This window comes from Ovis aries, chromosome 12, assembly GCF_016772045.2.
Source record: "Ovis aries strain OAR_USU_Benz2616 breed Rambouillet chromosome 12, ARS-UI_Ramb_v3.0, whole genome shotgun sequence".
NCBI lineage: Eukaryota > Metazoa > Chordata > Mammalia > Artiodactyla > Bovidae > Ovis > Ovis aries.
This window is the reverse complement of record NC_056065.1, coordinates 63,410,759-63,423,318: the sequence shown is the minus strand read 5'-3', so window position 1 is coordinate 63,423,318 and position 12,560 is coordinate 63,410,759. Positions and strand designations below refer to the sequence as shown.

The window sequence follows — 12,560 nt, the reverse complement described above, 5'->3', positions numbered from 1 at the left end:
AGCTTTTTACTTCCGAAAGTTCTCATATTTAAAAAGTTGATTTAATATGTAAGTCTTGTTCATATAGGTTCTTTATTTAACTTTTACTCACAGCTGAAATCAATTTTTCTATTTTTAATATACATATTTATGTCTAAAATATTCTCTCTTGTGGAAATATTTTATGTGGGCAATAAGCTTGCTGGGTTTTGATCTTACATTTTACAAAAATTGAATTTTAAAAACTTTTAGAGATAAGTCACACTAAATTCTGGGGTATTCCTTGGCTTTCACTGATGGGACCCAGGTTCAATTCCTAGTCAGGAAACTAAGATCTGGAAGGCTGCAAGGGGTGGCAAAAAAATTACCCCCAAAACAAAACCACCATATTCTGCTCATATTTAAGCATCTTAAATATATTAGATTTCATTTTTTACATTTAAAAGCATTACAAGTACCAGATGTCATCATCCCCATTATGATTGCTTCTTACACATTGATACAGTTTGAGAGAAGCTATATGTAAGCATAATACAGAATATTGGGGGGCACGTCTTTGTTTTCCTAATACCCCCCAATATAAAATATTATTCTATCTCAGATATTATTTCTTTGGTAAACAAAATCAGCCACAGACTATGAAATGTGGAACATGAATTTTATAATCCCACTTCAAGAAACATTATTTGTAGTAACTTGAAATATAATGCAGATCATCTAATGTTTGAAGTTTTACTTTTAATATTAGTTCACTGAAAGTTTATTTTGAAATATTGGTGATGGACAGAGAAGCCTGGTGTGCTGCAGTCCATGGGGTCACAAAGAGTCAGACACGACTGAGCGACTGAACTGAACTGACTGATTTTTTTAAACAATTAAGATTCATATAAAGATTTCTGACATCAGGATATCTTTTAAATTATAAACATGGTACTGGCTGATTTTGACCACTGTCATCTCAATTTGATTTGTCGTAGGTTTTTTTATGACTTTCTTTGGAGAGACTGGGATGATGAAGAAAGTTGTGAGAATTATACTGCTTTGATTGAAGAAAGAATTAATTTGTAAGTATAGTTAAAAACTTACTCATCACATTATGTAAGATAAACATTGTCACTGTACTGATACTTTTCAGGTGGTGTGATATACAAGATGGAACTATACCTGGCCCTATTGCACAACGTTTCAAAAAAACTTTGGAGAAGTATAAAAACAAGCGAGTTGAACTCATTGAGTATCAGAGCAATATTAAAGAAGATCCATCTGCAGCAGAAGCTGTTGAATGTTGGAAAAAATACTATGAGATAGTAATGCTCTGTGGATTACTGAAAATGTGGGAAGATTTACGCCTCCGGTAATAATTTGCTCTATTTTTTTAAAAAAAGATTTATTTATTTGTGTATCTATTCATTTTTTTGGTTGTCATAGGTGTGGGTCCTCATTGCTGTGCACTGGCCATTTCCAGATGCAGTGAGTGGACGCCACTCTTTGATGCAATGCGAGGGCTTCCCACCATGGTGGGGTCTCTGTTACAGAGCTCAGGCTCTGGGTACACTGGCTCAGCAGTTGTGGCACACAGGCCCAGCCACTTCAGAGCATGTGGGATCCTCCCAGACCAGGGATCAAACCAGTGTCCCCTGTATTGCAAGGCAAATTCTTAACCACTGGGCTACCAAGGAAGCCCTGCCCTATTTTAAATGGAAACAAAAAGATTGCATGGTCATTCTTTTTTTTAAAAAGTAATTAATTTATTTTAATTGGAGGCTAATTAATTTACAATATTGTAGTGGTTTTTGCCATACATTGACATGAATCAGCCATGGGTGGTGTACATGTGTCCCCTATCCTGCATCCTGAATCCCCCTTTCACCTCCCTCCCCATCCTATCCCTCAGGGTCGTCCCAGTGCACTGGTCCTGAGCACCCTGTCTCAAGCATCGAACCTGGACTGGCAATCTGTTTCACATATAGTAATATACATGTGTCAATGCTATTCTCTCAAATCATCCCACCCTTGCCTTCTCCCACAGAGTACAAAAGTCTGTTCTTTAAATCTGTATCTCTTTAGTTCTTTGGCCTATTTTTTGATTGGGTCATTTATTTTTCTGGAATTGAGCTGCGTGAGCTGCTTGTATATTTTTGAGATTAATTTTTTGTCAGTTGCGTCTTGCATATAGGGTCATTGTTACCATCTTTCTAAATTCCATATATATGTGTTAATATACTGTAATGGTGTTTTTCTTTCTGACTTACTTCAGTCTGTATAATAGGCTCCAGTTTCATCCACCTCATTAGAACTGATTCAAATGCATTCTTTTTAATAGCTGAGTAACATTCCATTGTGTATATGTACCACAGCTTTCTTATCCATTCGTCTGCCGATGGGCATCTAGGTTGCTTGCTTCCATGTCCTAGCTATTGTAAATAGTGCTGCTATGAACACTGGGGTACATGTGTCTCTTTCAATTCTGGTTTCCTCAATGTGTATGCCTAGTAGTGGGATTGCTGGGCCATATGGCAGTTCTATTTCTAGTTTTTTAAGGAATCTCCACACTGTTCTCCATAGTGGCTGTACAAGTTTGCAGTCCCACCAACAGTGTAAAAGGGTTCCCTTTTCTCCACACCCTCTTCATCATTTATTCTTTGTAGGCTTCTTGATAGCAGCCATTCTGACCGGCATGAGATGGTATCTCATTCTGGTTTTGATTTGCCTTTCTCTGATAATGAATGATGTTGAGCATCTTTTCATATGTTTGTTAGCCATCTGTATGTCTTCTTTGGAAAAATGTCTGTTTAGTTCTTTGGCCTATTTTTTGATTGGGTCGTTTATTTTTCTGGAATTGAGCTGTGTGAGCTGCTTGTATATCTTTGAGATTTACTTTTTGTCAGTTGCTTTGTTTCCTATTATTTTCTCCCATTCTGAAGGCTGTCTTTTCACCTTGCGTATAGTTTCCTTCCTTGTGCAAAAGCTTTTAAGTTTAATTAGGTCACATTTGTTTATTTTTGCTTTTATTTCCATTACTATGGGAGGTGGGTCATAGAGGATCCTGCTGTGATTTATGTCAGAGAGTGTTTTGCCTATGTTTTCCTCTAGGAGTTTTATAGTTTCTGGTCTTACATTTAGATCTTTAATCCATTTTGAGTTTATTTTTGTGTATGGTGTCAGAAAGTGTTCTAGTTTCATTCTTTTACAAGTGGTTGACCAGTTTTCTTAGCACCACTTGTTAAAGAGATTGTCTTTTCTCTTTTGTATATTCTCACCTCCTTTGTCAAAGATAAGGTGTCCATAGGTGTGTGGATTTGTCTCTGGGCTTTCTGTTTTGTTCCATTCATCTATATTTCTGTCTTTGTGCCAGTACTGTACTGTCTCAATGACTGTAGCTTTGTAGTATAGTCCGAAGTCAGGCAGGTTGATTCTTCCAGTTCCATTCTTCTTTCTCAAGATTGCTTTGGCTATTTGAGTTTTTTTTTTTTTTTGTTTTTTTTGTATTTCCATACAAATTGTGAAATTATTTGTTCTAGTTCTCTGAAAAATACCATTGGTAGCTTGATAGGGATTGCACTGAATCTATAGATTGCTTTGGGTAGTATACTCATTTTCATTATATTGATTCTTCCAGTCCATGAACACGGTATATTTCTCCATCTATTTGTGTCATCTTTGATTCTTTCATCACTGTTTTATAGTTTTTTACATAAATAGGTCTTTTGTTTCTTTAGGTAGATTTATTCCTAAGTATTTTATTCTTTTCATTGCAATGGTGAATAGAATTTTTTCCTTAATTTCTCTATTTTCTCATTGTTAGTGTATAGGAATGCAAGGGATTTCTGTGTGTTAATTTTATATCCTGAAACTTTACTATATTCATTGATTAGCTCTAGTAATTTTCTGGTGGTGTCTTTCAGTTCAGTTCAGTTCAGTTCAGTTGCTCAGTCGTGTCCGACTCTTTGCGACCCCATGAATCGCAGCACGCCAGGCCTCCCTGTCCATCACCAACTCCCAGAGTTCACTCAAACTCACGTCCCTCGAGTCAGTGATGGCATCCAGCCATCTCATCCTCTGTCATCCCCTTTTCCTCCTGCCCCCAATCCCTCCCAGCATCAGAGTCTTTTCCAATGAGTCAACTCTTCGCATGAGGTGGCCAAAGTACTGGAGTTTCAGCTTTAGCATCATTCCTTCCAAAGAACACCCAGGACTGATCTCCTTTAGAGTGGACTGGTTGGATCTCCTTGCAGTCCAAGGGCCTCTCAAGAGTCTTCTCCAACACCACAGTTCAAAAGCATCAATTCTTCGGCACTCAGCTTTCTTTATAGTCCAACTCTCACATCCATACATGACCACTGGAAGAACCATAGCCTTGGCTAGACGGAACTTTGTTGGCAAAGTAATGTCTCTGCTTTTCAATGTGCTATCTAGGTTGGTCATAACTTTCCTTCCACTGAGTAAGTGTCTTTTAATTTCATGGCTGCAGTCACCATCTGCAGTGATCTTGGAGCCCCCAAAAATAAAGTCTGACACTGTTTCCACTGTTTCCCCATCTATTTCCCATGAAGTGATGGGACCAGATGCCATGATCTTCATTTTCTGAATGTTGAGCTTTAAGCCAACTTTTTCACTCTCTTCTTTCACTTTCATCAAGAGGCATTTTTAGTTTCTCTTCACTTTCTGCCATAAGGGTGGTGTCATCTGCGTATCTGAGGTTATTGATATTTCTCCTGGCAATCTTGATTCCAGCTTGTGCTTCTTCCAGGTGGTGTCTTTAGGGTTTTCTATGTAGAGGATCGTGTCATCTGCAAACAATGAGAGTTTTACTTCTTCTTTTCCAGTCTGGATTCCTTTTATTTCTTTTTCTTCTCCGATTGCTGTGGCCAAAACTTCCAAAACTATGTTGTATAGTAGTGGTGAGAGTGGGCACCCTTGTCTTATTCCTGACTTTAGGAGAAATGCTTTCAATTTTTCACTATTGAGGATAATGTTGGTATGGGTTTATCGTATGTGGCTTTTATTATGTTGAGGTATGTTCCTTCTATGCCTGCTTTCTGGAGGGTTTTTATCATAAATGGATGTTGAATTTTGTCAAAGGCTTTCTCTGCATCTATTGAGATAATCATATGGTTTTTATCTTTCAATTTGTTAATGTGGTGTATCATATTGACTGATTTGAGGATATTGAAGAATCCTTGCATCCCTGGGATAAAGCCCACTTGGTCATGATGTATGATCTTTTTAATATGTTGTGGGATTCTGTTTGTTAGAATTTTGTTGAGGATTTTTGCATCTATGTTCGTCTGTGATATTGGCCTATAGTTTTCTTTTTTTGTGGCATCTTTGTCTGGTTTTGGTATTAGGGTGATGGTGGCCTCATAGAATGAGTTTGGCAGTTTACCTTCCTCTGCAATTCTCTAGAAGAGTTTGAGTAGGATAGGTGTTAGCTCTTCTCTAAATTTTTTGGTAGAATTCACCTGTGAAGCCACCTGGTCCTGAGCTTTTGTTTGTTGGAAGATTTTTTATTACACTTTTAATTTCCATGCTTGTCATGGGTCTGTTAAGATTTTCTGTTTCTTCCTGGTTCAGTTTTTGAAGGTTATACTTTTCTAAGAATTCATCCATTTCTTCCAAGTTGTCCATTTTATTGTCTTATAGTTATTGATAGTAGTCTCTTATGATCCTTTGTATTTCTGTGTTGTCTGTTGTGATTTCTCCATTTTCATTTCTAATTTTGCTGATTTGATTCTTCTCCCTTTTTTTCTTGATGAATTGGGCTAATGGTTTGCCTGTCTTCTCAAAGAACCAGCTTTTAGTTTTGTTGATTTTTTCTATAGTCTCCTTTGTTTCTTTTTCATTTATTTCTGCCCTAATTTTTATGATTTCTTTCCTTCTGCTAACCCTGGGGTTCTTCATTTCATCTTTTTCTAGTTGCTTTAGGTGTAAAGTTAGTTATTTATTTGATTTTTCTGTTGTTTCTTGAGGTAAGCTTGTATTGCTATGAACCTTCCCCTTAGCACTGCTTTTACTGAATCCCATAGGTTTTGGGTTGTCATATTTTCATTTTCATTTGCTTCTAGGCATATTTTTATTTCTTCTGTGATTTGTTGGTTGTTCAGAAGCATGTTGTTTAGCTTCCATATGTTTGTATTTTTAACAGTTTTTTTCCTGTAGTTGATATCTAATCTTACCTCATTGTGATCAGAAAAGATGCTCAGAATGATTTCAAGTTTCTTGAATTTACCAAGGCTAGATTTATGGCCCAGGATGTGATCTATCCTGGAGAATGTTCCGTGTACACTTGAGAAAAAGGTGAAATTCACAGTTTGGGGGTGAAATTCACAGTTCAGGGGTGAAATGTCCTATAGACATCAATTAGGTCTAACTGGTTCATTGTATCATTTAAAGTTTGTGTTTCCTTCCTAATTTTATGTTTAGTTGATCTATCCATAGATGCAAGTGCGGTATTAAAGTCTCCCACTATTATTGTGTTACTGTTAATTTCCCCTTTCATATTTGTTAGCATTTGCCTTACATATTGCAGTGCTCCTATGTTGGATGCGTATATATTTATAATTGTTATATCTTCTTCTTGGATTGATCCTTTGATCATTATGTAGTGTCCTTTGTCTCTTTTCACGGCCTTAATTTCAAAGTCTATTTTATCTGATATGAGTATTGCTAATCCTGCTTGCTTTTGGTCTCCATTTACATGAAATATCTTTTTCCAACCCTTCACTTTCAGTCTGTATGTGTCCCTTGTTTTGAAGTGGGTCTCTTGTAGACAGCATATACAGGGGTCTTGTTTTTGTATCCATTCAGCTAGTCTTTGTTTTTTGGTTGGGGCATTCAACCCATTTACATTTAAGGACTTCCCTGGTGGCTCAGATGGTAAAGTGTCTGTTTATAATGTGGGAGACCTGGGTTCGATCCCTGGGTTGGGAAGATCCCCTGGAAAAGGAAATGGCAATCCACTCCAGGAGTATTGCCTGGAAAATCCCATGGACAGAGGAGTCTGGTAGGCTACAGCCTATGGGGTCACAAAGAGTCGGACACGACTGAGCAATTTCACTTCACTTCACTTCACATTGATAAGTATGATCCCATTGCCAATTACTTTGTTGTTTTGGGTTCAAGTTTATAAACCTTTTCTGTGTTTCCTGTCTAGAGAAGATCCTTTAGCATTTGTTGATGAGCTGGTTTGGTGGTGCTGAATTCTCTCAGCTTTTGCTTGTCTGTAAAGCTTTTGATTTCTCCTTCATATTTGAATGAGATCCTTACTAGGTATAGTAATCTGGGTTGTATGTTTTTCTTTTTCATCACTTTAAGTATGTCCTGCCATTCCCTTCTGGCCTGAAGAGTTTCTATTGAAAACTTAGCTGTTATCCTCACGGGTATCCCCTTGTGTGTTATTTGTTGCTTTTCCCTTGTTGCTTTTAATATTTGCTCTTTGTGTTTGATCTTTGTTAGTTTGAGTAATGTGTCTTGAGGTGTTTCACCTTGGGTTTATCCTGTTTGGGACTCTCTGGGTGGCTATTTCCTTCCCTATTTTAGGGAAGTTTTCAACTATTATCTCAAGTATTTTCTCATAGCCTTTCTTTTAGTCTTCTTCTTTTGGACTCCTATGATTTGAATGTTGGGGCGTTTAACATTGTCCCGGAGGTCTCTGAGGTTATCCTCATTTCTTTTCATTCTTTTTTCTTTTTTCCTCTCTGCATCATTTATTTCCACCATTCTATCTTCCACCTCACTTATTCTGTCTTCTGCCTCAGTTATTCTACTGTTGGTTCCCTCCAGAATGCTTTTGATGTCAGTTATTGCATTATGCATAATTGGTTTACTCATTTTTATTTCTTCTAGGTCCTTGTTAAACATTTCTTGCATCTTCTCAATCTATTTATCTGTAACTCCATTTTGTTTTCAAGATTTTGGATCATTTTACTATCATTATTCTGAATTGTTGTTCAGGTAGACTCCCTATCTCCTCCTCTTTTGTTTGGTTTGGTGGTCATTTATCATGTTCCTTTACCTGCTGAATATTTCTCTGTGTTTTCATTTTGTTTAGGTTGCTGTGTTTGGGGTGGCCTTTCTGTAGGCTGGAAGTTTGTGGTTCCTCTTTATTGTGGAGGTTGCTCCCTGTGGGTGGGGTTGGACTAGTGGCTTGTCAAGGTTTCCTGGTTAGGGAAGCTTGTGTCTGTCTTCTGGTGGATGGAGCTGGATTTCTTCTCTCTGGAGTGCAATGAAGTGTCCAGTAGTAAGTTTTGAGGTGTCTATGGGTTTGGTGTGACTTTGGGCAGCCTGAATTTTAATGCTCAGGGCTGTGTATGTCTTGCTCTGGAACTTGTTCGCTCCTGGGTGGAGCTTGATTTCAATGTAGGTATGGAGGCTTTTGGATGAGCTTTTGTTGATTAATGTTCCCTGGAGTCAGGAGTTTTCTGGTATTCTTAAGTTTTAGATTTAAGCCTCCTGCCTCTGGCTTTCAGTCTTATTCTTACAGTAGTCTCAAGACTTATCCATCCATACAGTACAGATGATAAAACATCTAGGTTAATGGTGAAAAGATTCTCGACAGTGAGGGACACCAAGAGAGGTTCACAGAGTTACATGGAGAAGAGAAGAGAGAGGAGGGAGATAGAGGTGACCAGGAGGAGAAGAGGGGAAATCAAAAGGGGAGAGAGCAGTCTAGCCAGTAATCAATTCCCTGTGTGCCCTCCACAGTCTGGAACACCCAGAGAGGTTCATGGAGTTACATACAGAAGAGAAAATGGAAGAGGGAAATAGAAGTGACCAGGAGGAAAAGAGGGGGAGTCAAAGGGGAGAGACCAATCTAGCCAGTAATCAGTTCCCTAAGTGTTCCCCACAGCCCAGAACACCCAGAGAGATTCACAGAGCTGAGAAGAGAAGGGGAAAGGAGGAGACAGAGGTGACCTGGGGGAGGAAAGGGAGAGTCAAGAGGAGAGAGAGCAATTAAGCCAGTAATTATACCCCTAAGTAAAAATGGGTACTGAAGATGAAATTCTTAAAGATACAAAATTGATAACAAATACCAAAAAGCAAAGATTAAAAATCTAGAGTAGAGGTTAGACTCTCAAAACTACAATATTAAAAATACAAACAAAATCAAACACAAAAATTATAAAATATATATATGGGGTTTTTTTTGCAAGGTAGTAATAGGTTATAAAATGAAAATTAGAGGAGTAATAAAGAACCTAAAAATTTAAAAAGTAAAAAAGTAAAAATTAAAAATGATAATAGTAAAAATATATCTAGGAATTTCTCTGGAGCTGTTTAGGGCAGTGTGGGGGTCAGTTCAGTTTCAGATAGTTCCTTGTACCAGCTTATACTTCTTCTCAAGGTCTGTAGGCCCCTTCCAGTGCTTAGTCATGCCAACTACAGGGTTTTAATCTGTTGCACCTGTCACTTCTAGAGCCGTTCCCTCTTCTTTGTTTATTTGGCTTCCTCTGTTTGCAAGTCTCTTCAGTGTCTAATTTCCACCCTGACACAAAAGGGCAAAGGTGGTCACTTATTTAGGCTCACTTGTTCAGTTGTGCTATGGGAAGGGAGGAACACTGCAAACAAATATCACTGGCGTGTGTGGGGAGTGCTCTGTTATGGACCACACTGGGTTTGCCCCAGCTCATGGAGGCATGTGCTTTCCTGGTCTGCAGTGCTCAGGCTCTGCAGGAGAACTGTCCAAAGCAGGCCCTGTGTTTCATACTTCCCAGGTCTAAGATGCTCAGGTTCAGGTTCTCAGATACTCCACAAAGGCACAGACTTGGTTGGGCGTGCGTTTTGTGCCCTTCCCAGGTCCGAGCAGCTCAGGTGACCAGGTGTTTGGTGAGCACACTGTCCCAGGTGGGCTGTGCGTCTTAATCACCTCCCCGGTCCCAGCTGCTTGGTTTCCTAGCTGCACCAGGAGAGCACTGTCTCAGGTGTGCCGTGTGTCTCCTCTAGGGAGCTGATCTCTGGCTGCAACCCTCCTGGCAGATGTCAGCTGTCCAGGATCCCAGGAAGACTTAGTTAGCAACTCAGAGTCTGCTCACAGTTTGGTGGAGGATGCTGTCTCTGGGGCCAAGACTGCCTCTCATCTTCTGGCTCTGGCTGTTGCCTGCCTGCCTCTCTGCCTCTGGCAAGGGGAGGGGCTGGTCCAGAGCTGGCTAGCTTTCCCTTGGTATTTATGTAATCCTTTGTTCTGTGAGCGGGCCAGGCTGTGCCTTAGGTTAGAGCTTTTCGCAGGAAAGTTCTCTCTCTCTCTTTTTTTTTTCTCTCTCTGGCTATCCCACAGTTTGGGTTGCTATCTCCTGTTAGCTCCCTCAGATTGTCTTCAGGGCATTCAAGCCGGTCCTTACCCTAAGTATTCAACCCGCACCTCGCTGTCCAGCCCCCGCTCGCTGGTGGTGGACGCAGCGTCTGGGCTACTTCTCTGCTGCTAGCTGCAGTTAGGCGAGTGTTCTGTGGGTTTTTTTTTTTTTTTTCTTCCTGGTTATGTTGCCCTCTGAGATTCCAAAACTCCCCACAGACCCACCGGTGAGAGGGTTTCCCGCTATTTGGAAACTTCTCCTCCTTCATGACTCCCTTCCCGGGATGGGTCTCCATCCCTAACTCTTTTGCCTCTTTTTTTGTCTTTTATAGTTGTCCTACCCTCTTTCAAAGAGAATGAGCTGCCTTTTTGGATGCCTGGTGTCCTCCACCAGCGTTCAAAAGTTGTTTTGTGGAAGTTTTTCAGCATTCAAATGATCTTTTGATGAACTCACTGGGGAGAAAGTGGTCTCCCTATCCTATTCCTTCATCTTCCATGGTCATTCTTTTATCATATCACTTGTCATATATCACCCCAATTGAAATAGGTTATAAAAATAGACATTTATGCTTTTGAACTGTGGTTTTGGAGAACACTTTTGGAAGTCCCTTGGACTGCAAGATCAAACCAGTCAGTCCTAAAGGAAATCAGTCCTGAATATTCATTGGAAGGACTGATGCTGAAGCTGAATCTCCAATACTTTGGCCACCTGATGCGAAGAGCTGATTCATTGGAAAAGATCCTGATGCTGGGAAAGATTGAAGGCAGGAGGAGAAGAGGACGACAGAGGATGAGATGGTTGGATGGCATCACTGACACAATGGACATCAGTTTGAGCAAGCTCTGGGAGTTGGTGATGGATAGGGAAGCCTGGTGTGCTGCAGTCCATGGGGTCACAGAAAGTCAGACACGACTGAGCGACTGAACTGAACTGAACTGAATTTATGAGATAAGCACAGGCACAACTACCAGTATTGGAAAATTATTTTTGTATGAGCTGAATTCACTGAAATCAATGTTTTGGGGTTTTTTATTTTAAAAAAAATCTCATAAATCTAGTCCTCTCCTTACCTTTCTTCTTTACCTTCTTAATTTTGGCCAAAGCATAAGAAAAGAGTCAGGAGACATTGTCCACATATAAAATGCAAGTAGAGAGTGAGAATTTGTGGCATTTTGGTTTGAGGGTCATCACCAGCTGTTATAGCTCAGGTAGCAAAAATGTGCCATCTTACTGTTTCGAGGTGACACAAAGGACAGAGTTCAAGGCTGACAGAGTAGCTGGAAATTTAGTTGGGATATTCTGAAAGTGAGAGAGCTGCAAAAGGAGTGAGACCCAAAATTTGAGCAACAGAGAAATGAAAACTATAATAAAAAAGAACCAAGAATTTCTGGATTTAGCTCTGACATGCAAAGAGCTTGTGAGTTATCATCCCTATCCTTACAACAAGAAAAAAGCTGAACAAACTTGAAAATTACTTTCTTGGAACCATCAGAGAACTGAGATCACAGGACAAACTGCCACCCTAAAATTTGGAGAAAGGTAAATTCAGAGAGTCACAGCTAAGATCTGCTTATCTTGAACAGAACCAGCCAGAGCCATAAATTATAAGAACATTTAAATGGTAATTTTGATAGATTGCTGGATGCTGAATGATAACTAGTATGAAAGAAACTCACAGGGAGCTACAGTTATTAGTGAGATCCCATACCTTTGTGGGGTTTGACCTCTAGGAGTCTCACTAGGTTTTCAGTGAAGAGCCAAGAAAGATTCTGTTATGACTCTGGAAGGGTGAAGGGAAAAGTACCCATTATGAAATATACCCAGAGCATTCTCCATATAAAGATCTGCTATTCTCCAGAAGAAAAGTCTTTACCAGAGCTTTTTGCCACCTAGAAGAAAGGCATTTCTCTGACTCTAGTCCCTTCTAGCCTTCCTGTCTGGGGAAAGAGAGGATTAAGAAACAGTTGTGAAGGTCACAGTCCAGGGACATAGACTCAGTAAAAGACCGATAAGTAATCACAAGAGTATAGACACTTCCTCTCCACTAAATCTTAAAACCATACCAACAAGATTCCAGGACAATAACTGGATTGTAGTTAAAAGAGCTGTAAGACACAGACTCTTCTAAAGAGTAGTTTGGGGCTTCTAAAGGATGCCTGAAGGTATATAGAGGAGACTGAAAATTGGAAATCACAGGAATTTGAAGTCTTTGACACACAAAGCTACAGCAAATAAACATAGGCTACCTCCTGGTTGGATTAATAATTAATCTACCTCACTTCCTGTTAGCCA

General features: G+C 39.5%; 1 protein-coding gene across 2 annotated transcripts in view; it reads left to right on the top strand.

Moving 5' to 3' along the window:
• SHCBP1L (SHC binding and spindle associated 1 like) overlaps positions 1 to 12,560 on the top strand; it is a 38,667-nt gene that overhangs the window by 7,750 nt on the left and 18,357 nt on the right. For both annotated transcript variants that reach the window (XM_004013857.6, XM_042229184.2), the window contains exons 4-5: positions 957 to 1,043; positions 1,115 to 1,333. In XM_004013857.6, the coding sequence (XP_004013906.2) occupies positions 957 to 1,043; positions 1,115 to 1,333 (306 nt within the window). The remainder of the gene's footprint in view (positions 1 to 956; positions 1,044 to 1,114; positions 1,334 to 12,560) is intronic.